Source organism: Lepisosteus platostomus, chromosome 15 (genome assembly GCF_059453375.1).
Source record: "Lepisosteus platostomus isolate fLepPlt1 chromosome 15, fLepPlt1.hap1, whole genome shotgun sequence".
In the NCBI taxonomy this organism is placed as follows: domain Eukaryota; kingdom Metazoa; phylum Chordata; class Actinopteri; order Semionotiformes; family Lepisosteidae; genus Lepisosteus; species Lepisosteus platostomus.
Genome location: NC_142625.1, coordinates 14,074,117 through 14,099,413, shown reverse-complemented (window position 1 = coordinate 14,099,413; position 25,297 = coordinate 14,074,117). Strand labels below are relative to the sequence as shown.

The 25,297-nt window shown below is 46.3% G+C and overlaps 1 protein-coding gene across 21 annotated transcripts in view; it reads right to left on the bottom strand.

The window, feature by feature from the left end:
* The window catches only part of LOC148648028 (band 4.1-like protein 1), a 101,231-nt gene that overhangs the window by 24,502 nt on the left and 51,432 nt on the right, over window positions 1–25,297 (bottom strand). For 15 of the 21 annotated variants that reach the window (XR_015926796.1, XR_015926797.1, XM_088608138.1 and 12 more), the window contains 12 exons: window positions 21,279–21,383; window positions 17,447–17,489; window positions 15,797–15,872; window positions 13,457–13,675; window positions 12,015–12,102; window positions 11,508–11,660; window positions 9,998–10,095; window positions 8,853–9,028; window positions 6,735–6,871; window positions 3,497–3,532; window positions 2,988–3,023; window positions 1,950–2,099 (listed from right to left, as the gene is read on the bottom strand). Coding sequence is in view for 19 of the 21 variants with exons in the window: in XM_088608138.1 (XP_088464264.1) it covers window positions 1,950–2,099; window positions 2,988–3,023; window positions 3,497–3,532; window positions 6,735–6,871; window positions 8,853–9,028; window positions 9,998–10,095; window positions 11,508–11,660; window positions 12,015–12,102; window positions 13,457–13,675; window positions 15,797–15,872; window positions 17,447–17,489; window positions 21,279–21,383 (1,317 nt within the window). In the remaining 2 variants the exon portion in view is untranslated. The remainder of the gene's footprint in view (window positions 1–1,949; window positions 2,100–2,987; window positions 3,024–3,496; window positions 3,533–6,734; window positions 6,872–8,852; window positions 9,029–9,997; window positions 10,096–11,507; window positions 11,661–12,014; window positions 12,103–13,456; window positions 13,676–15,796; window positions 15,873–17,446; window positions 17,490–21,278; window positions 21,384–25,297) is intronic. The other 6 variants (XM_088608142.1, XM_088608143.1, XM_088608144.1 and 3 more) reach the window with 6 other exon arrangements.

The following is a 25,297-nucleotide window of genomic DNA, read 5'->3' as shown; positions in this document are numbered from 1 at the left end:
CTGACACCTGACCAGGGGATCCTGCTGTGTGGAGCTCTCCACAGACCATTTTGCTGAAACCGGCTGCTCATGCCACAGGTTGGAATCTGCAGTCAACTGATCTGCAGTTGCTCGCCTGTTTTGCCTTGTAGTTTGAATTAATGCACAGATATCATGATTCCGAGCACATACTTCCACCCACTATAGTCCTACGCTGATGAGATCTTTCCTTTGGAGTTCTGTACTGACATCACCTTAACACACATCAGTAAGTTGAGCTGCCTTGGTCACTGAAACATCCTAACAATCTCCCCTTTGAGGTCTTCTCTTGCAGCAATGCAACAAATAATTATAAGCAACCAGATCTGTCCAGCATATTCATATATGACCCTGAGTAAACTGGGATCTTGCTTAATTAACACAAGCCACTCCTGTGTGGAAGCTCTTGTTTTTAATATACTTGGTGTGCCTTGTACCTGGGTGTTTCCATTTTCTGTCCACTCCCTGTACCTACCACATGTAATGCCCTTTTGCTATTGTGTAGGACTGCACAGACCCTCTCACTACACATTATCTGATGCGTCTGCAAAGTTTTGTCAGTATTCGATTAGGAAGATAAGATCTACTTCAGCTGCAGGAACAAGACAGATTTGATTCTCTGCCTCTAACTTCAAAGAAGCAACGGATACCCTTATCGTTTCAGACATCAGATGAACAAGGGTGTCTCGTCTATTACAGAATAACTAACAAACTGCACCGTATTGACAAAGCTCAGTGTGTCAGAAAACATTTCAGCTGCCACTTCATATCTGCACAAAATGAAACAGGTAAAAGTAGACACACTGTTGGACTGACACATGGATTGAGCAAATCCTTGTGAGCAAGAATCTACTTGATAAAAATATAAGAATTATACTTATTGAAAGTAAGCAATCCATACTACTAAGGTAACAAGATTTATTACTTATCTTGTAACAAAACAAAATGAAATTTAACAAAATCATGCCTAACATTAAAACTGTAATTGTTTACCACTGTTTTAACATACTGTTTTTTTAATTAAATAAGCATTGCTACACTTCTGCTGCAGATCTTTTATGATGAGGACCTGCTGTTTTGCATTTTGCTACCGTATCAGCACAAAACTGATGTTTTCTCTTCCATCCCGTTATTCTCCCACCTGAAGCTTCACCCTAAGCAGCACCTTTCTCTGTTGCTGATCAGAATGCTGCTGGTGTGCTGGTCTCTGTCACACTGGTTTCATCCTGCTGGATTCCTGCTTCTCCACTGTGTCTGTGTTCTGCCTTCAGGTTTCACACTGCATGTTTCAAGTGCTTTGGGACTCACCCAGCCAATTACAATTATCCTCTAAACACTTTCAAAAACTCCCAATCACCTCGCTGTATTTATCTGAGCATTGCACAACCCTCCAATTAATTCAACTGTATATTCGAAATAATAAAATTCGAAACTGTATAATAAATAAAACCAGACTTTCTTTGAGAGACTGTGACTGAAACATGCCCTTTGCCCTCTATTCCCTTACTTGTGATATCTGCAAAGCCAAACACCATCAAATACAAGGAACAAGACTAAAACTCGACAGCACTGATGCGCCCACACACACGTCCCTGTATTCAGGACTAAACACTTTCTGAACTCTCATAGCAATACACGTTCAGCGCACAGAACAATTTCAATTGCTGGTAAATACAGAATGAGCGAAAATCAAGATCCTGCTCGGTTCAATGAACTCCAAAGCAGTCTCCTCCAGATTTGACATGACGGGTTCTTTTTACAGGGGATGGAAGACCCCCTGTGACCCTGTTGAGTCAGTACCACCAATACCAACACCCCTCCCGAAAGGAGAGGCATCAGCTCAGCACCCAAGCCCCCGAAACAGAAGCCTGGATCATAATGAAGCTGCGGCCTAGGAAGCCGATGGGCTCGAACCCGAAACCCCTACTCACAGCCTTCTTCTCTGGTGTGCCTCCTGGGGAGGTGCCCGACAGTCGCTTCTCCCTGTGCACCAGCTTGCTGTTGGGCTCCCTCAGGGCCCTCTTCAGCTCGTTGATGCTGGCCTGGTGCTTCAGGAGGATGTCCTCGGACTTGTCCAGGAACTGCCCCCGGGAGAGAGAGAGAGGGGCGGGGGGGGGGGGAGAAATCCACCATGAGGGCCGGTCTGCATGAGGCAGCAAAAGCAAACGACATTCACGTCCATGAAAAATGGATTGCCATCAACCGCACAATGCTCTTGTCTGACTCTTCCATTTAATCGGAATGGAAGCGTTGACTTGTGATGGGCGACACCTCCATACAATCAGAGACTTTCATCTTTAAAAGTTGAATAAATCTAAACTTTAATAAATGTCTATGTCAGGGTCCTGTCTGTCCTGGCTGTATTTGCACTGTGAATGAGGAGGAACAATATTGCGCTCCACTGTATACTTCTATATGGCTGGAATGACAAATAAACATGAACTTGAACTTGACTCTCCAGATTAATTCAGAGGGCTGGACAGCATGGAAACCCCCCCAGAATTTGCAGGGCTACAATTGTCCCCGACAGCTGGTAAAGAAATTACTTCAAAATCCATCTGCCACTCATTCAGAAGACATTTAATTGATTTCTTTATCAACCTACTAGATTTTTATTTAACTTCCTCCCACTGATGTAAATTACTGTGAAAGTCAAGCTGAGCCACTGAATTAGGCATTGTTAAATAGCATCTTGTGAGCCTCGTCTTTACTGTTCCACAGCTAAAGGCTTTGGAAGGAATGGTAGTGGAAGTTTTTTCAACCCACTCATCTCCACAGGCACCGGGAATAACCAAATAAAGTCACTATAGACAAGAGCAGGGGGGTCAGACAGTCATGCCAGAGTCTCACATATTCATTACTGCAATGACAGAACAGTGGGAGTCACTTGTGTGGATGGAATACAGTCTGCAGGTTCAAACAAAGGAACAGTACTTCACAGTCTGTGCACAGAGGAGTGACAAAAATACCTCCTGTTTGTGGCGAGGGGTTGACTCCTGATCCGACTGAGGTGGTGAAAGGGGAGTGCAGAGACAGAGAGGGAAATCACAGAGGTTGAGTCAGGAAGCAGCCAGACAGACAGACAGTACAGTACAGTACAGTACAGGTCAGCTCAGGCATGCCATTCAGCCTGGAAATACTCAGACACGGAGACCAGACAGACACACTGGCTGGATCACAGTTCTATTTACACACACACACACACACACACACACAGACTGATGCCTAAGGCTGCATCACAATATTGATTGACATTTACAGCTTCAGAAACATTGGACTGGTCTCCATTCCACAGAAGAATGTGTGCAGTTCAGCTGTGGCAAAAGAATAAGAGGGTCTTTGGAACCCATTGGTACAAAAAAAAATTTCTAAATTGTAATACAAGCTGAACTGTAATGAAATGATCCAAAACAGCACAAAGACAGCGCTGAGGACAGCGAGACAGACAGACAGACACTGGCCACCATCTACAAGATACCTCCTGCTTATTGTCAGCTGGAGACTCCGCGTCCTCCTGACAGCGAAAAGTTAAAGAGAGAAAGCAGTTTAGTGAAAAAAATGTACGAAAGGAAACAGCTAGATTCTTTCTTCCTGGAGCTGGATTAAAAAAAGGAGTGAGGCCAGGTGTAATAAAAACATGCTAAGACTACTGTCGACAGACTGGTTTAAACAAGCTCAGACGTCCCGTTGCCTTTTCTGTCAGTACAGCAATTCCAAGAAAGCCGATATATCACTCCCTTGCCTTCTTAGGCACGGGCTTTAATTTCCATGAAACGAAAAGGGCTGTCTCCCTTTTATCAAGATATTGGGCTAATTAAGCACAGCAGAGGAAAGCTTTTCAAAAACAGCTTTTTGCTTCTTCTCCGTCAGCTGTGTGGCTAGGCAGGGACGCACACATTCCAGCAGGGAGGAATGGTGTGATCTCTCCAAAGATAATCTCCTAGAACAGACAATTCGCGTGGATTCGTTTTTCCAACTGCAGTTTAAATATGCAGGCCCCACGATTCTAACATCTGCTTATCCACAGGGTGCAGGCTGTCATCTGCTTTTCAACATTTAGTTATTACTTTTTGCATACTTGTTCTGCTACTTGAATTCATCAACTCTTCAAAGCATAAGTGCTGTTTTCTGATTAATAAGTGCATAAGTGCTGTTTTCTGATTAACCCCAGAAACAAACCAATCCAGAGAAAACAACAGACTCTACAGACAGCAGTAAAATGGTCGCTGGGAATCTGAACACACTTTTCATGCAGTATCTTCTGCTTCTTCTTCTGTGTCTACTGTATGTCTGCTTCACTATGTGTCTAAATACAGTGGTTCTCCATTCTGGTCTTGGAGCAAATCAGCGCTTCTTGGTGCCTGTGACTGTTCAGCTTGCTGGTTTATACTCTTTTCTGAGTACTTTTTCAGGCAGTACTCAGTCCTATGTTTCCAAAATGCCCCCACTTTTATAGTGCATTATTTCTGACACATTTAGAACATGGGATTTTATGAAACCTCTCCTGAACTTTCTAAACAGCTCTTAAAAGGTGGTCAGTTGAGGACACAGAAATGTCTGATATGCGGTCACTCCAACCTCTCACCTCCCGCTGGTTATACTTCAGCACACCCACCTGAATGAGTGTGAAATTCACTGCATTATCGCAAGGTCTATACCGATTACAAACCTCATTAATGTTTTTCAAGAGCTGAAAAGCCTCAAATGGAAAAAAATGAAGTCAATTAGCCTGTGATTAAAACACAGCTGGAGCAAAAACCTGAAGACACAGGGGCAACTCAAGTTCAAGACTGAGAACCACTGTACTACGGTATTTTCGAAACCTAAGTGCCTAAGTGCAGAACAAAGCCTAATCAAACAAGCCGGTCAATTACTGGCAGCAATTAGCACCTGCGATTAAGGGAACAGTTGGAAGAAAAACCAGCAGGCATGGGAGTAATTCAGGACCAGGACTGAGAACCACAGTCTACCACTTTTGTCAACCAAATGGCCATTAATACTGCATACAGGGTAAGCTCATTAATGTGACACTATACACTGAGTCCTTCAGGTAAAGTCTTACTAATATTAAATAACTGTAGTTTTAGAAATAGTTATTTATTGAATAATTTGTAAGTTCTGTAATACTGAAGCCTGTCTGACAATGGTCTACATCCTCAACTATTCCTCAACCAGGGCACCAGCTTTGGTTGGAATAGTTCTATTAAATGTGCATGGCAGGACAAGTCCTAAGGTTCAGAGGCAATTGTTGGGAAAGACTTTAGGAAAATGCACTGAGAGACACAAAATGGACTGGCCCAATATGGGGAACACTATGGGGGGTCTAAGAGGAGACACCCCCCGTTTGGAAGCTGATCTTTGCCGCTCTCCACCCTTAAGGAAACAGAAACATAACGTGAAAAAACATAAGGCTAAAATAAAGGATGATAACTAGCGTTGAAGAAAATGCACATTTCTAAATCACTTTATTATGGAAGAAACGGTATTCCACAGCACATCATGACTAATAACTCATCAGCTCTTCAAAGCAGAATCATTCAAATACCGCCTCAGTGCCGTTCATGCACCGAGAGCTGAGAGAATCCTGCCACCCTCTCCAGCTGCTTCCTGCTGCCTCATTCTCCTCATCCAGAGAGGCAGCTGCTACCACTGCGACTGTGCTTTTCCCCACACCATGCACTCCGAGCTTTTCTGAACGCTCAGTGCACCCAGATCACTCTGGAAAACATCACTGATACCTGTTTGTATGATAACCTGCAAGTGTGTTTCCCATCCTGGTTAGTGCGTTATATCTCATGCTTAAGGGTTTTGGAAAAACAAGGTCAGCTCTTGGTAGCACAGAAAAGCCAAATTCAGAGTTCCTGCTTTATCCTTAAGATGTGCAATGTGAGACCCGTCAAGACTGCACAGACAGCAAAATATGTCTTTAGTTCTCCAGAGCAATATGTTTTTTACAATGAGATAGACACACTTCAAGTAACTCCAGCTTGAGCTCAGGAAGTAGATGTGTTGACTTCTGGCACGTGCGTGGTTGGAATAAGAAGAAAAGGTTTTAGGTGGATTAAAAGGTCTCAGAGACAGGTCTGATTCCTTGGGAAGGCACACAGGGGGTTTGGCTAACCCCAGATCATTGGAGCACAAGGAACCAAAGAAACAGCCTGGCAGGGGGTACTGTGGCTGATTAACCCCCACAAAAGGTGACATTAGGATGGGCGGATGTTAAAGACAGAAGTACCTCCTGTTTGGTCATGAAATTGGATGACTCTTCCTTCTGACATCACAGCGACAGAAAGAAAGAAACAGACAGCAGAGTTCGTGTGGTGATGAGCAGGCAGTACAAAGCTGAAGACCTTGATTCACCTCCAAATAGCTGAGCTCTGCAGCAGGTCTGCTATAGGAGGCAAACAGGAGGGACTGTGCTTCTTAGAAGGGCGAAAGGGAGAGGAAAGCATCAGCGATTTGAAGCTCAATCTCTTCTGCACTTTGCATGTCTCTTACATGTTGCTTCAGGTCTATAAGCTGTAGTGCACGATGTCATCCATCACTTGCATTATAGTTTCAGAAACAAGGAGAGGCCATATGCCTTTAATCCAGTGAACACAGACTCGTGGTACAGCACTGCTCTGACTCAGGCACCCGGGTCTGAAACCTGCAACCCCCCACCCAGTCCAGCTCATTCCCCCCTGTGCCTGTGAGGACAGCAGGCTTTGCTTTACCTTCAGCTCCTTGATCTTGGTGGGGGTGGTGACGCCCTCCTGTTCGTCCTCTGAGCGGCGGCGCTGGCGCTCACTGGCGCTGCGCTGAGACACGCCGTCGTGGTTCTCGTCGAGGGCGGAGGCTGGGCAGGAGAAATCTGCAGGTCAGAGATGCCAAGAGGAAGACACAGAGACACAGGAGAGGGTGGGGGGGGGGCGGGGGGGTCGAGGCCAGGGTGCGAGAGGGCAGGGTGGGTCATGGGAAGGCAGGACAGAAGAAGGAGAAGACACAGGGTGGGAGACGTCAAGGGCAGGTCAGGAGTTGGCAGGGCAGGGTGGGGCAGGTCAGGAGTTAGCAGGGCAGGGTGGGGCAGGTCAGGAGTTAGCAGGGCAGGGTGGGGCAGGTGAGGATTTGGCAGGGCAGGGGTTGGTAGGGTGGGGCAGGAGCGGCAGGGAGGGACAGTTCAGGTGTTGGCAAGGCAGGGTGGGACAGGTTAGGAGTTGGCAGAGTGGGGCAAGGGTAGGTAGGGTGGGGCACGAGTTGGCAGGGCAGGATGGGCTATATTGTGGAGGTGAGGCTGACTAGGAGTATAATATAAAAAATAAAAAAAAATATTGTAACTTTAGTAATACAATAGAGCTAGGTCCGAGTAAGAACAGAAAAGCAGAAAATGGACGCAGCTTGAGCAGATTCTTTGCTGTTTACTCAGTAATATTGCCCCCTGCTGATTAACCGCTGTGAGGTAATCAGTGCATAGTGTTCTAAGGCTCTGCAGCAATGTCTCTTGCCAAATAGCTCCTTTCAGCTTTCCACAGATCAAGTCAACAATGACTCACTTGCTACGTTTGCTTGTATTAGCGCAAATCAAATGAGTGTGTTCAATTAGTTCAATCAGTCTGTTACCTATTAGAGCTGGCATTTTATCATTCATAGTGTGCTTTTATACCAGCAGTGTTACTACCTGATGCCATCAGCTCTTCCCTCTGGTCTACATAACATCCAAACCAGTGCCCAAGCAAGGAGACTAAGAACACTGTACAGTAGGAGGTGCCAACTTAAGATGAGAAGTTAAAGCTGACAACTAAGTCATTAAAGACCCCATGGCCATTTCATCAATCAATCAGATGTCCTGGTGACGGGTGACCCTATTGATAGGGGGCTTTAAGAAAGGGAACATCCTGCTGAATGTGTTTAGGAAGCCCTGCTCTCCATTTCCTTTATTACTTGTAAGGGCACAGACAGTTCAGACAAGATGGCAGCCTCGTCTGGACCACATTTCCCAGAAACCTTTGCAGAATGGGCTGCTGCTGCTCTATGTTACCTCGTAGGGAGACAGTTGGTCAGGTGAGTGTTTAAAAAGCAGAAAGCAAAGGACAGTGGAACCAGGGAACTTGTGATTAAGTCTGAGAAAGCTGAGTTGAGGGGGTGTAACCCCGTCGTCCTGGCCAAATTTCCCATTGGCTCTTACCAATCATGGCCTCCTAATAATTCCTATCTATGAATTGGCTTCATTACTCTGTTCTCCTCCCCACTGATAGCTGATGTGTGGGGAGCATTCTGGCGCACTATGGCTGCCGTTGCATCATCCAGGTGGGGCTGCACACTGGTGGAGGGGATCCCCATTACCTGTAAAGCGCTTTGAGTGGAGTGTCCAGAAAAGCGCTATATAAGTGTAAGCAACTATTATTATTACTGAGTCTTCCCTGAGAGCATTTGTTTCACGTCTCAGGGAGAGACTTGGGTTACTTGTGAAGAGTCTCAGAGACAGACTTGGGTTTTTCTGTAAAGTCTTAGGAAGAGACTAAAGGTCAATTGTTTTCAGGCTGGTAAGCAGCTTAGCTGCCCAGCTGCCACAGTCAGGGGCTGAAGAAGTTAGTTGACAGCTCAGCGAAGAGCTAGGCTTTTGTTCTGGTGTTGGGTCAATTTTTGGTTTCCCTCACTGTAAACATAAGAGCACTAGTTGTGAAGCTCACAGCTGTGCATTGATGTGTCTGTGGTCCTGGTCCTGCCTATTTTTAAAGCTCCCGGAATGACACACCCAGCAGGGTCTCGTGCATTCAGAAGCCAGCTGAAGCCGGGGGGGGCATGGGTTGACAGACCCGGAGAGTGTGTGGCTGTGACACCTACGCTGTACCCACCTCCGTCCATGCTGCGCGACAGCAGGTACCTCTTGCTCGCCGAGCGCTCGAAGTGAGGCGCTGGGCGGTCAATTAAGGCACTGGCCTGCCGGGTCTGTGCCTGCGTCCGCCCACTGTAGCGGAACTTGGAGCCCATCACCAGGAAACCCTTGGGAGGGGGCTCGGGGGACACCAACCTGCAGGAGATCCGTGGAAACATGGAAGAAAAACCACCTCAGATCAACCTTCCTGCGGGGTCATGCAGATCATCGACACAGCCCACCAGATCCATCAGGGATGGACTGTCTGTTTAAAAGTGAACCACATGGAAACTCAAGACCCGGTGATATGGTGGCTAGTGATATACCAGCAGCCATATCACCCTGCAACTCATAGCCGGCAGCCCCACTGGAGCTCAGCAGAGTGAGCCTGATCAGTGCCTGGATGGGAGACCTCCTGGGAAAAACTAAGGTTGCTGCTGGAAGAGGTGCTAGTGGGGCCAGCAGGGGACGCTCACCCTGCAGTCTGTGTGGGTCCTAATGCCCCAGTATAGTGACGGGGACACTATACAAAAGGTGCCGTCCTTTGGATGAGATGTTATAGACGATGAGCACTATATAAATGTAAGGAATTATTATTATTATTATTAAGACAGGGTTCAGATTATTACACAGATATAATATAAAATATATTTAATGCCAAGTTAACTGTTTATAAAGATCTGCTCCCTGCCAAACTACGGGGTCTGTGAGCCTGACACGATCTGGAGCTAACCTGGGAGTGCATTGTGAAAAAAACGCCATCGCAGAGCTAGCAGCCCCCCTCTGTGATAGCAAGATTACAAACTGCCACCAGACAATCCAGACTGGACAGACAGCACCCAAACCTGGAGCTCAACTCTTCCTGTGTCCTACATGAGCACATCCAATAAGTTAAAGGTCAGGAACGGTGCTATGCTTAGCCGCATCACAGTCCAAAAGTTGTACACTTTGCTGTGTGAACAGAAGCAGGCAGGCAGAAAAGAGGATTATGAGAATCGGGAAACTCCCTGTCCTTGACTCAGGACTGACTAATGAAGGGAGAACCTCTGGAACTGCGGTGCCAGTTTCCCAGTCGCCTGCTGGAGACAGGCTGCCCCTTCAGGGGTTCAGGCGCAGGGTGTGTACCTGAAGAAGGTGTGGTGCTCGATGCAGACCTTCCACAAGCGCTTGGCAGCTCGGTGGTTTGGCAGCTTGAAGCCAATGGTGCTCTCAAACTGTTCGTACTGGGGAAGGAGAAGGGCAGTCAGACAACAGGATAATAGCACTAACACTCTGGCACTGAGCACCACAGTAAGGATACTGCAAGTAAGGTGTAATCTTTATGGAAGGACAAAGAGAGGTCTTCCAAATACATTAATAAACTGCTAAAATAATAATAAACTTGTGACACCAGACTTGTACAGGGATATATTCATTTTTTTTTTTTTTTAATTGACCTGCTGCATAATACTCATACTGAAATTGTCACGGAGCCCAGAGAGTTCTTTCTTAGCTATTGCTTGCCAAGAAGTCTGAAAGTGCGCTTACTAGACTTTTTTCACTCTGCAGGAGACACAGAGCTCACAATTATTTATTGCTGGCCTTGGGCAGAACGCTCTGAGCTCTGGAGCAACGCGGTGAAGTACAAGCTGTGAGCTAGCGCTCCCGGAGCTATCATCTACCAGTGCATCTGGGAGAAAGAGTGGGGTTCATGGCCAGCACCAGCGAAACAGGCAAAAAGGAAAACTAACAAACAAGCATTTAACTAACAAGAAAACTGATCCCCTCGCCCTGGTGCTGTGTAAGTCTTAACTGCTTTGGTATTTCCTAGCACACATTCCTATTCAGCATCTCATGATCACAATTGAAACTCGGCTACGTGACAAGAAGGCTGGCAGCTGCCCCAGACCTGGAAAAAGCACCTCTTTATGCTGTGGTCCTGACTCTTTTCACAGGCCTTTGTGACTTGCCTGAGCTGAAGGAACGAGGCCACCCTTGGTAGAATAAAACACACTGCAGCAAGATACCGCATGGAGCTCTGGAAGAGCCAGAGATCCTAGTCTCCTCTCCCGTTGTAGACCTTCCTGCGGGAGCAGTCCTGGGAGACACCACACCCCACTTCCACTGCGTCCTTCCTACTATATATCACTGCAGCCAAGGTGTGGCATGCTGAGAGGAGGTATTAAAATAGGCCAGGATTTCAGGGCAGCCATCACAGGAGGACAACTACAACACCTTCCAAACTTTTTTGTATTCTACACTTCCCTTTTGTCATCTCATACAAGGAGACATAGATCCAAAACTTCCATTCCCCCTTGCAAATCCCTGCTTTATCCCAAGACTAAAGTGAATTCACTGCTTGATTAACAGTCGTCTATGACTGCACAGTTCCTATTCATTTCGTCAGGATGGTCTCCCATTCTCACTCTCCAATGTGTCCTGAGTCAACAGGCTGTAGCTGAGGCTACACTAAACAGTGCAGCTATGATGCTGACATCTGAAGTCCGAGTACTGTCAGGAGCAAGACCCATTCCCTCAAAGGTCACGTTGCTCTTGGACAGCTGGACCATGCCAGAGCATGGCTCTTCAGAGATATAATCTCAACGCGGGGAGAGGCGGTGACTGTGCGCGGTGCCGGTGTGGTCCCAGGGCTTGCCTCGCCTGGCCGGATCTTGATGTAGAAGTTGCTCCTCTTGTAGGAGATCTTCAGGATCTTGGGCCAGGCAAAACGGTTGATCCGCAGACGATCGCGGTAAATGAGCAGCCCGTTGGCACACACTCCCAGCATGATGTCGATGCCTTCGGAGTCCTGCCCATGGGAGAGACAGAGAGAGCGAGTGGGCGGGGTGTTGAAGTGTGCGTGGGGAGGTGTTAAATGAAGAGAAGCAGAAGAGGAGGACAACAAAGGGATAAAATCGGCAAGAGAAGAAAGAGGGAGAAAGTGTAGCATGCGTCTATTTGCAATATTAACACCAACGTCTTGGAAATTTGCTGTTTGGACATTGGATGGCCTAATTCACTCCTTTACAGTCACAGAGAGGGCAGGAACAGACTGGTCTGGGATCAGAAATCAGGATGTCCAGAGGGAGCACAGCTCCAGCAGGTACTGGGCCGCAGTGGTTGATGGGAAGCTCGGACTCTTGAACGTGACCAGGATGCTTACCTTGGCATGGTGCAGGTCTACCCCATACATGGACAGCTTCTTAGCGTTCTCCAGGAAGTTGATTTCAGCTTCAGCAGGTATCATGCCCCTGGACACAACAACAATCACAGCACAAGTAAGACAACTCCTCTAGAAAACAGAATTCTCATTAAGAATTAAAAAAAACAGGTTATACAAGGACCTACGTGCCAACTGGATTGAGCAATAGAATTTGTCCGAGCAGGTTCTCAACCCTGTGCTTTAAATCAATCACTGAAATCTCATCTTTAAAAGTGACTAAAGATGTCTGAAGTGAGAATGTATTAAAAGGAGCTCCTCGCTATCAGAGGCGGACTGGATGTGACTTCTCTTCAGTATAGGGGCCCACAAATGAACTAATTTCAACTTTGGACTTGGGCCAAAATCATACTGATTGATCCATAAACAGAATTTAAAGCACAGATTGAAAGCACCCTAGAATACAAGTTTCTCCACGTCTGAGTAAGTCTGAGTAAAGCCACATGCAGAGGTGAACACACAGTAGAGACTGCAGACTCTCTCTGCAGCTGCAATGCAGATCCTGTCCTGCCTCTTACCCCTGCCATCTAACACAGTAATGTTGAAGTCCCAGGGATATATCAAGAAATAATTGGATGACATCACAAGGCCTATAACCTGCCAACAGCTGGACAAGCCAGACTGACCAAGTAACATCTTCTCGTTTGCTGTCATTACCATGTTTTTATGTTCTTAAAAATAACATGCTCGGATACATTTCAGTTATTCATATTGTCTCACTACTGTATCCTGTACTCAATTAGTGCAAAAAACCAAGGCTCTCATGAACTGCCGCTTGTCCTGGGCGAGTAACACAATGACGTATTTCACTATACTACAAATCTGTAAGGGCTCCCAGTCTGTATTTTGAGGGTTCATCATTCAGAAAAGTTTATATAAGGCAAATAAAGCAGAACCTTTAACCCTCATCTATCCATTTTCTAACCGTTTTATCCAATACAAGGCTGAGGTGGAGCCAAAGCCTATCCTGGCAAACAGCAGGCGAAAGGCAGGTTACACCCTGGATGGGATGCCAGTCCATCACAGGGCACACTCAGACACACACACATCCACACACACACCCACACCAGGGCCAGTTTGACAGAAGGCCGTTAACGTACCAGCATGCCTTTTTGACTTTCTTTTGCATTTTTCTTTGGGAGGAGACGAGAGCACCCAGAAGAAATATAGAACATACCAACTCCACACAGACAGCACATACACCCAAACCCTGGATTCGAACCCACGACCCCAGCCCCGCGAGGCAGCAATACTAACCACGGTCACCCTAATTCTAACCTCCTTCTTAAAAGCGCTAAACCACTTTTTTCGAAACCCAGAACCTGCGGCCGGACGAGTCCCCTGAACGCAGGGCCATCACCTGCCCCCGGCCCTAGCGATGGTACCGATAGTTGCGGTGCAGCTCCATGACCCGCTCCTCCAGCTCGCGGGTCTGGTTGGGGGCGAAGCGAAACTCGCTGGCGTAGTCGGTGCCGTGCTCCTCGGGGTCGTAGTCCCCCAGCTCGGCCTGCACGGCGTAGGAGCCCAGGAGGGCGTGGGTGACAAAGGAACAGGGCAGCCGGCCGGACAGGATGTCATCCCTCAGCTGCAGGCACAGGTAGTACCTGCGAGAGGACGGCGAGAGGCAGGGTGAGGCCAGGAGTGGATGAAGGAAGGATGAAGACCACCGGGGAGGGCAACAACACTATAGGGAAGCACTTTAAGGGAGACGAGGCTGTTCAAGCCCAGAGTGGTATGTAGTCAGGACACCAGGGTTAACACCCCTAGCCTTACAGTGTCAATAAACCCTTAATAACCAGCACTATAGGGGGGCCAAATTGTAAAAGCCATTTTTAAATCTGAGCTCATGACCTCTTTCCACAAGCAGGGCCTACGAGAAGGGGGGACAGCAAGGTCATTTGGCCCAGGCCTCACCTCACTGGGGGGGCTCACCTCAGCCCAGGGTACATGGTCCTCCACTTGCACCCTTTGGCTGTGTTTCCCGACTTGAATTTGGAACTTTTACCATATACCGTGATTCTCAACTAAAGTCCACGGCAGTGAAAAAATGGCCCCCTTTCAGTGCCGAATCTACCCTTCTTTAGGAGTTTCAAAATGCCCGCCTTAATCTTCCCATCATGCCATTCTTTACATTAAAATATTTTTTACCTCTCTTCCCAAACAATGAGGAGGCCTCACAATGTGAAATGGTCTGGGCCTCATCTGAGCTCTCAGAGGGCCTGTACACAAGTGTATTTTTTCAAATCCAGTACTGATATTGTTTCTTTTCCTACACCCCAGTATGGAATATTGACTTGTCATCGAGCTCAGCCTAACGTTGGAAGCCCCCCATCACTACAGAAGCAAACATCTTCTCTTGGAAATACGCTCCAATGAGCCGTTTGCCATTTTTCTCATGCTGTGAGCCCCACAGTGCCTGCAGCAGAGTCTTAATCGAATGGACGAGTGGTGCAACTCTCCAATCAATTAATCAATCAAGGTTTATTTGTCAATGCACAAACAGTACAGTATAATTCAACGCTGTTGTCCGCAATGAAATGCTTTGTCTGCAGGCTCATTATAGCTCGGATAGAACAGGAGAAGGACAGGAATTTATAGGGATTCGATTAACAAAAAGGAAAAAAAAATTAGGATACAATAAATTACACCACCGCAATTTACAATACAACAACAGAATGTCAACAACATGTCAACAACAGAAAACTCGCAGAGATCTTGCAAGCCAGCAGGGTCTTTGGTGTGTGTAAGAAACTGAGGATACCCACAGACTAAACTGCTCCCCACGCAGGAAGTAGGCTGATAACAACATCACAGCCTAGGACCTCGAATTTCCAGACTATAGACCTTAACCAGCAGTCTCTCTGAGTTCCTCTACAGGCTGATCAAATGAGAAACCCCCCTTTCTGTCACACGAGCTACGAAAATAGCATTTTGTGGTAATAAGCAAATTGGCTTGCAATTTTTATACGGAGCATTTCATTTCACAGGATCCCAGAGCATTTACACACACCCACGTCATCTCCCCCTGAACCAGCTGAGCAGAACTGAGAAATTTAAATTGAAAAGCACTTTAAGGGAGACAAGGCTGTTCATGCCCAGAATGGGAATCTAGTCAGGGCACCAGGGTTAACACCCCTAGCCTTACAGTGTCAATGAACCTTTCATAACCAAGCAGTAAGATAGCACGTCTTACAGCACAGTGTCCTTCCTCCCTGTGTTGGTGAACTGGTCCATAAATTCTGGTCCAAAGAGAAAAGTGCCCCCTGCTGGTCTACCAGCACCACTTACAGCAGGAACATAGTTTTCCTTAGAGGTCTCCCATGCTGTTACTGACCAAGCCCAGTCTTCCGTAGCTTCTGAGACCTGACAAAATTGGGCTACAAGGTGGTAACAACGCTGATACAGTCCTAACTAAGCCTTAGATGGCTTTGGGAGTGAGGCGCCGATCCTCCACCGCTGTACATTATACTCGGAGCACAAACTCCAATGTGTTGATGCAGAATGGCTGCTAAGTTTCTAGAGCTCTCTTTGGCTCTGCTTCTGGCTGAGAAGGCGTGTGGCCAGGCTGAGACAGCAGAGAGGGGGAGTGTGGAGGAGAGAGAGTGGGCAGGAGGAAGAGAGCAAGCAGAAGGAGAACAGGGCCCGTAGGCGGAGGTCAGAGAGGGAACTGAAGAGTGCAGGAAGACGGAGAGGCACAGCAGGGGCACCGTGATACCTGTGCCTACCTGGTAATGTCCTCGGTCAGCTGAGAGGGGTCAGGGGGGTAGAACTTCACAGCAAAGTTGAAGTGCCAAGGGCCAGCTGGAGACACGGGGAGACAAGAATACAAGCTGAGTGCAATTGCTGAGAACATCCAGAAAGAGCTCGCAGGGCTGCGTGTTGAGAAAACTAGCTTCTGACAGGCTGTCAGGTTCTGTTGGGCTTTTCCAGTCTCATTAAAGCAAAAAGGGACTTTTTTTCTGTTACTGTGGAAGTGTTGTTTCAGTGGCGTTAGTGGTGGAATGTGTCTGAATCTCACTGCACACTCGCTGGTACACAGCTATTCAATCTTGCAAACTAGGCTTTATAAGATCACTTTATTGTGCCATACACAATTTCTTGTATTAGGAATTTGTCTTTTCTCATACCCCAACTTGCTCTCCATGAGGCACACAGACAGGGAGAGAAGCTGGGGGTCAGAGCGTAGGGTCAGCCATTTTATACAGCACCCCTGGAGCAGGTGGGGCTGAGGGCCTTGCTCAGGGGCCCAACAGAGTAGGATTCCTCTGCCGGCTGCGGGATACGAACCAGCAACCTTCCAGCCACAGGCACAGATCCTGAGCCACAGTGCACCCCACAGAGAGCCACCGTACCGGTGACAACATTATGTTTAACATTTGGGACTGTCACAGTTCCGCGCGGGCACGTGCCCTCCGCCGCTCCACCCCGCCCGTTTCGTCCCACAATACCTGGGGCGCGAAGCCGGGCCTCCGGCGTAACACAACAGGGAGCCAGCTGCATGAGCTAAAGGAGACCTCCCCCACCCCCAGGCGGCTGAGGTCCCTGCTACGCGCAGGGAGGGCGATGACGTCACCGTGCCCAAACTAGCTCCGCTTCACATTGATAAAAAATGAAGAGAGCATTTAGGTCAACAGAAGATGGCCTCTGTACCTTGACACTGATCATCCTGAGTCTCTGCCCCTCTGTTACATTATCACTACATTAACTGCTATTACTGAAAACTTCTGACAGTCTTGATTGTCTCCATGCTGCGGCTCTGTTTTTGTTGTTTTTTTTGTTGCGTAATTTCAACAAAATACCCACTTCAAGAAGGAAATCGAAGGGAGCATCAGCATTAAGCACAAAGCAATTAGAGATTACAACTGGTAACAAGCGAAGCAAAATTATTGGTGCACAACAGCTACAGCTCGCAGACAGTGCCTATATAATCACTGACTGCATGACCTCCCCTTGGATCTGGGCATCTTTCCATCTGGGCATTGATTTAAACTACTATTTAAACTCAGATGCAAGAGATCTAAGTTATCTTTAATTATCACAGCTATTAACCTCCTTAATTTGCACAATTGACTGTATATTTGATTCTATTTTCACACAAGTGTTTTTCTTTCTTATCCTACTAAATGTCTCTTATATGTTAGTGGGTTCATCTTGTGTTAAATGTATTGTGTTATGTCTTCTACCTGCCTGCAAAGCAAATTTCCTATCTGGAACAATAAAAAGGAAGTAAAAGTAGGATATTTCTTGTTTTTGTTTTAAATCTTGGTGTCAAGAGATGGTTATAGGAAGATAACCACTTCAACTGTAAGCAGCTTTTCTCCAGGGTTAGGCCTGGTTGAACGGTAAGCGACACACCCAGTAAGAAAGACACTCACTGCGGATCTGTTTCTTGATCTCTTTGGAGGGGTCCAGCCAGTTCTGAAACACAGAAGACAAATTCAAATTGATACAGTGTTCAGCCCCCAGGCACGCCAGCCCCTGACATTCAGACTGCATTCAAATACCTCAGCTGGCTGGCTACTCCAGCTTCCAAGTGGCAGCCTATCCTGCCTGCGTTTACTGAGTGAGTGAAGGAATCCGCCTGCCCTGCTGTGATCTTCAGCACGGGGCAGCGAGTGCAAATTGGAGCATCTGCTGCCCAGCCGCAGTGCTAAACTACCCCACACTGCACCGTCAGACTCCTCGCAGCAGGTCTGATCTGCATAGCTGCCTCCTCCTGCATCAGAGGCGCCGCAGCTCAGTAGACATGCCCCAGACAGGTGCCTTCACCCCTGTCCAACACGCCTTCTCTGCTGGGTCTCTTGACCACACCTGGGCTCAATACACACCAACCCACGTGAGTCAAAAGCACACATGACCATCCTCCCCTAAAGATAATTGCTGCTGTACAGCCTTACAACGGCTACCACTGCAGGGAAGAACATTCACCCAAGTTCAAATGCTAGCCTAACACGAGGGCAAAAACATTGTCAGCCTTGTTATATGCTTCAGATTTAATTCGAAAGTACGCTGTGGATGTCACTGTTGCAGAAAAATCGCCTCCCAATCTGAGTAAGCAGGCCTGCTAAATAAATTGATGAGCTGAAACGATCAACGATGTGATTGATACAATTTAACGTCTGAAAGGCCAAGAGCAGTTCATAATTTTAGTGCTCGGATCTTCACAGAATGTCTCAAACCCTAGACACCAAAGCTTCTGCTTTAAATTCAGGGTTCCAGCTCATCTGTCTTCAGGGAATAACAGGACTGATTGTTGTGTTATCTGCTACAGGTCTGTCATAGTTCAGGAAACCATAATGGAATAAATCCTTCTCCATATGGAGTTACAATTCGAACATTCAGCTCAGAAATGACATTTCAATCAAGCGCACACAGGTTAAGGTCACCATCTGCCCAAGGAGCTGAATTCACTTTTGAAAATCCCACTCCTTTACAGGGGATTTTGTTTTGTCATCATCCTCTGATCTTTTCAGTCCTTCACCTTTAATTTCTTGGTGTGGTTATGTTATATCACAAGCATAGTCTAATAAAGTCCAGTCTTTAGTCATCCCGACAGCCAGCTCTCTCATTTTGCATCTGAGCAGATAGATTTGCTATCTGCCTGTACACATCTACTCCAATAGAATGAGCCAAAGAATTGCTGTTATGAAGTTAATATTGATTATTAAGTGAGTAAGTGAGGTGGGAACTGTTTCAGCATTGCACAAGTGTTTCAGCAATGGGCTTCAGAGCACTGCATAAAGTTTGTCTTCGCCCCCAATACCAAATTGCTGCCCATCAGGTTTAATAAGGCTCATGAACGGCCAAAAAACCAGGCCAATTAAGTAATCATACAGAATATATGCCATTCGGTTTGCAACAAACCAGGGGTGATGTGACTGGAATAAACCCAGTTTGTAAAATGCTCTTGTCACCGCACACAGCCCAGTCTGAACAGACCGAGCGGGGTGCTCTCTGTTAATGGATCACAACATTAACCGAGAGGAACATTTTCACCCAGTAACAGCACTGGAGGGGAGCTATTTGATCAGTGGCGTAGGAGTGTGTTGAAGAGAAGGAGGAATAAATCCCAAAGCCCAGCACACAATCAGGACATAATTGCCTGAAGGCAGAATGACAAGGCTATTAAACTCCTTTTAAACTCAGTCTCACTCAGGGGCAAACTGGGAATGAATCAGCGACAATTACAGTGTTCAGCAAACAACTATAGGTTCAGCAAAAGAACAAAAGAAGAGAGCAGCTGTTTCGGGGGTCATGTTGCCAGTCAGCTGGTCAGTGGGTGGTGTTTGGTGTCATTTATTTGCTCTGTAGGGTAAATGTAGCGACAAATCCAGAGTTCCTGAGGTTCATCTTGTGCTGTTCCTGTTGTTATTACTATTCTAAATTTGTAACTATATGTTTTCAGGAAGGATGTCACAGACCTGTTGGTTTATGTCCTAACTTAATTGAACCCTGAACTACAGTATACTACTTATGAGCTTGGAAGTTACTAATATACTAAAATATTTCATCATAATATCTCCTATTGTGATTTCTCACTACGTACGCATCTTAAAATTCAGTGCAATACTGTCAAATGAACTGGATAAGGTTTCCAGCTATGCAGATTACGGTTAGTTCAAAATAAGGGCTCAATTAAATACCTGACAGGTTAGCTGGAAATGAAAACCCAGAGGCACCCAGAGACCCCGGAGAGACGAACCATGCTGTAAGGCCTAGGTCAGTGGTTCTAAATCCCAGTCCTTAAGCTCCTCTGCTGGTTTTTGTTCCAGCTCTCCCTTGATTACCCGGGTTGACTGGTGCCTGCACCTGACCAGCTTATTTGTTTAGACTTTTATTCTGCAATACATGGGCCTTGGTTATGAAAATACTCTAGTAAACCTATGTTATTTCCAAAACCTTTAAGACTGTGTCTCCCTAGCTTACCTTATAAGAATTTGCTCCCTTATCCCTTATTCCTGGCTACACAGCTCTTAATAGGTGATCAATTGATGAGGAATAGACACAGGTGGGAAAGACAGTGTGTCAAATGTGCCCTGAGTAAGTGTTTTTCCTTCTGTTCAAGTCCAGTGGGCTCATATTGCTGATCACACACCTGGTGGACAGGAGTTCTGAACCTCAGAAATTGGCACAAGGGTCGATATCAATCACAAACCCCATAAAATATTTTAAGAGCTGAAAGAAAATATATAATAATAATAAAAAATGTTTTTATAAAGGACTCTGTACATCATGAATAAAGAAAAAGATTAGTACAATCAAAATAAACGAAGCAAAAAACAAGAGCATAGAGGTTTTCACAGACGTAGGAAATCAGATGTAGACCTTGATAAAAGGGTAAGTTTAAAGTTTAGATTTGAAGAGAGTGAAAGAAGTCATCTCTCGTACAGTCTGAGAAAGGTCATTCCACAACACTGGAGCAGCGACAAAAAAGGCATGGTCACCAAAATGTAGTGGCACAACTATGAAACAAAAGTGAAATCAGTTTGTGGGCCGTCCAGAACGTTGCTGGAACTAAAACCAGAAAACACAGAGCTCTTCTACGACGAAGACTGGAAACTGCAGGACTATAGAGAGAACTTGAACTTAACAAAAAGAATCAGACCCTGACGAAGTACAGGCTCAGTGACCACAGCCTGGCCATAGAAACTGGACACAGGCAGACCTGGCTGCCCAGAGAGGACAGGCTGTGCTCCCACTGCCAGCGGGGAGAGATAGAGACAGAGGTGCACTTCCTACTGCACTGTGACAGATACTCTGGGATTAGAGAAACATTCTTCCCTAAATTCAGAAATCTTAACCCAGAGTTCCCACACCTGCCAGAATCACAACAGGTCCCAATCCTACTGGGAGAGGGAGGAGGGAACTTAGTTGAACTGGCAGCCCAGTATGTGATTTCCTGTCACAGCCTAAGGAACAGTGAGTCTGTCTCCCAATAATGCTCCATCTGTCTACAGTATATGTAAATATTTTATGATATGTCTTTGTTGTAAATGTCTGTAGATTTTATTTTACTTTTATTTTTTGTTTTGTTTCATGTGAATTTCATTTTTTCTTTGCTTTGGCAACACTGAATGTACCAATCGGTCATGCTAATAAAGCACCTTGAATTGAACTGAACTGAATTGAATTGAATTGAACTTGTACTCAAGGACCTACCGTGGGCTTCACAATGACCAGGCCTGTATTCCGCGAGACAGGACTAACCTTTTGGCTGTCAGTATCGCAAAACGTCAGGCCAAAGTAGTCCTTCTCCAGCAGGTTGAGATGCTCACACACCAGGTCAAGAAGGACCTGTCCACGAGAGTGTTTCTGCCAAACAGAGAGACAAACATGGGTAAACACTTTCCCGGCGTTCTGCTGTACTGCCAGGGCAGTCTGACCTGGAGACATGGGGCCCTAATGCCTGTACTGTATCACTGTCGTGTGAAGATACCATCAGTTCATTTCTGCAATTCCAAAGCAGTCGGATGATACAAACATCAGGTCTTGTCGCTTGGGAAATAAATCATGAGGCTTGTCTGGAAAGATGTATGTGGCAATTCTGTAGAAAGGCCTATAGATGTGATGTATGGCTTTATTATTTGCCAAATCCCTTACAGCCAGCAAGATATTTGTACGAAAAAGGAAAAACAAATAAGTGTCAATCTCAAGATTATTGGAAAATGGGTGTTCTCTTATTCTCAGAAAGGGGTGATGAGTATTTTAATTAAAATCTTAAATTCACACAACATACAAACAGTTTATTTGAAGTTCTGTTTTAATATTGTTCTAGAAAATCTCATAATAGAGATGGAGGCACTTTTATTCAGGCTTTTCCTTAGTACTTTATTGCTTTGAAATTAAAGACAAGAATCTGCCTATTTCATTCCTGGTGGGGATCTCAATCTCTGTAAATCTCTCATAAACATTTACACAGGCAGTGTTTGAAATCATTCCCAACATCAGGGTCATATTCCTCCTCTCCCAGATACTGTTCTCCTTCATTTCTTCTCATATGGACCAGAATTCCCCAAATCCTTCAACTTACATTCAGATTCCAAGGCAAAAGACAGATTCTGCTTAAAAGCCCTGTTCTGTCAAGTTAATGATACAGGCTGACGGTAATAACGCTTCAGGAAAGACACAGACAGATTTGTCATCACTGTCAAAACATTTGCAAATTTGATAGAGTATTCTGTGAATCCCTGCTAACAGTAAACAGCTTAAACAATATCTTTCATGGTATATTCATGGTGGCAGCAGGTATTTATTGATAAAATTAAAAACGGAGGAATTCATTAGAATGCAAATTAGAGCTGGGACTGGTGCTGCAGGCTGGTACTAGTTCCTCAGCATTGTGCCTCAGTAATGTGGACTGGTACCACAGAGCTGTGGGCTGGTTCCACAGAGCTGTGGGCTGGTTCCTCAGTATCGACTGGTACCACAGAGCTGTGGGCTGGTTCCTCAGTATCGTGGACTGGTAGCAGGCTGGTTCCTCAGTATTGTGGACTGGTACCACAGAGCTGTGGGCTGGTTCCTCAGTACCGTGGACTGGTACCACAGAGCTGTGGGCTGGTTCCTCAGTATTGTGGACCAGTACCAGGCTGGTTCCTCAGTATTGTGGACTGGTACCACAGAGCTGTGGACTGGTTCCTCAGTAACCTGGACTGGTAGCAGGCTGGTTCCTCAGTATCATGGACTGGTACCACAGAGCTGTGGACTGGTTCCTCAGTATCGTGGACTGGTACCACAGAGCTGTGGGCTGGTTCCTCAGAATTGTGGACTGGTACCACAGAGCCGTGGACTGGTTCCTCAGTATTGTGGACCAGTACCAGGCTGGTTCCTCAGTATTGTGGACTGGTACCACAGAGCTGTGGGCTGGTTCCTCAGTATCATGGACCAGTACCAGGCTGGTTCCTCAGTATTGTGGACTGGTACCACAGAGCTGTGGGCTGGTTCCTCAGTATCGTGGACTGGTAGCAGGCTGGTTCCTCATTATCGTGGACTGGTACCACAGAGCCGTGGACTGGTTCCTCAGTATCGTGGACTGGTACCACAGAGCTGTGGGCTGGTTCCTTAGTATTGTGGACCAGTACCAGGCTGGTTCCTCAGTATTGTGGACTGGTACCACAGAGCTGTGGGCTGGTTCCTCAGTAATGTGGACTGGTACCAGGCTGGTTCCTCAGTATTGTGGACTGGTACTGTTTAAGTCTCCTTTGACAGGACAGTGGTGTTGGTTAGCCTGGCAGCCTGTGCCCAGCTCCCAGCTTCTATCTAGGCTTGGCAGGAAACCCCTCCAGTAAGAAAGCCCACCGGCTCATTTAGTAACCTTAGCCAATTGATCTAAGAAAAACCCCATAAGCTATTTCACAGGAGTGACTCACAGAAGCGGCAGTGCTCTGCAACATGGATGGAACACTTTTATAACATTGGGCATGATGGAGATACTGATGTCTTCCCTAGTAAACATCTGTAGGTTCGCTATTTAGTATAAAGCGTACTATTTATTTAATATATTCTATTAGAAATTCGTTATTAACTTGTACATTTCTTGTGTTTCTTCCTGCTTTTATAATTCTTACACAGATAAAGCACTGTAAGAAGGCATTCATTTATTATTAACCTGTCCCACTTTTACAGTTGTAGTACTGGAAAAATATTCTGCATGTTTTACCTTTAATGTGATATTCTTTTCAGTCTCCCTTATTTCTAATTGCTTATTTCAGCTGTGCCTTAAACGCTTTACCTACCTCTGATACTTAGCCCTATTATGAAGCATATGGAGTGCTCTCAGTCTTTTGATTTTTTTCTTAAAATCCCCTTTCATTTTTCATAGGCCATCTTAGAGATGGATTTGAATTTAAGCCTTTAAGATTACGTTCTACAAACATTAAGATTACAGTTTGATCTAAGCCTCGTTTTCATAACCTGTCATTTAACATAAGTCTTACTGTCTATATAGAAGTCTATAATTACATGACTCTGCCTACCACTGCAGTGGAGCACCTCCTGCACTAGCAGCCCCGCTGCTAGCAGATGAGGTGCAGGAGAGAGAAACTGCTTCATCAGTTGAATTAAGGGGGAACATTAGATAGGACACACTATTCTAGCCCAGAAGAGACCTTAGCCAGGACACCAGAGTCAATTCACACAGTGCCACAAGGTCTGTAATTACCAAGCAGTCCAGCACTTCAGTTTAATGTCTCATCGAAAGGATTAAACCACTTACAAGAGATCTGCCTTGGTCAACAATACTGGTGCATTGGTCAAGATGTTTTGGAACTGGTCCACTTACAGCAGTAATCTGTTTCATCCTTATCTCAAGCCAGTAAAGACCAAGCCCAGCTGCTGAGATGTGCTTAGATCAGATAGAAGGTGGCAGTTTTCCAGTCCAGGGGTATAACCTCTTTGTGTCACACAGCGAGCCTGCCTTGGAGCCCCGTATCCACGGCAACAGGGAGAGCAGCAGTGTTGCCAGAGAAACCGGGGTGGCACGGTGTGAGTTTTCCTGTGTTTCTATCAAAGCCCGGTTCACCGGAAACATTGATCCACGAATGAGAGGCGGGTTCTGCTCTTGGGTCAGAGAGGTTGCAGACAGAACCTGCTGCAGATGACGCTGCTGTCATAATCGCATCTCTCCTCGGAGTAACGCTTCCCTGCTGCTCAAGATACACGCCTGAGGAGAACCAGACCGGGGGGTGGGGGCTGCTCCCAGTGACCCCACCCACCTCCCAGCCCGAGCCCACGTCTCTCAGCGCGAACCTGCCCCCGGTCCTGCCCGTGTCCCACTTCACAATCAATACGTCTTCCTTGTGTCCCCAATGGTGCAAATCACACCTCAGGCTTTTCCCTCATCAGTGAAGGACAAACTCCTCTGACAGCTGCTTTCCCATGGTAAATGTACACTGGCATTTTTACCCTGACTTATACAGATTATTCCATCCATTCACTCTACCATGGCCTCCCATGGTGCCTGTCATAACTAAATAATTCCTTACACTTATATAGCGCTTTCAGGACACTCCACTCAAAGCACTTTACAGGTAATGGAGATCCCCTCCACCACCACCAATGTGCAGCCCCACCTGGATGAGGTCACGGCAGCCATAGTGCACCAGTACCCTCCCCACACACCAGCTCTCAGTGGGGAGGAGAACAGAGTGATGAAGCAAGTTCATAGTCATGGATTCTCTCACACCTCTGCCACTTTCTGTCCCATTATTTCACTGCGTTTGTACAGTACC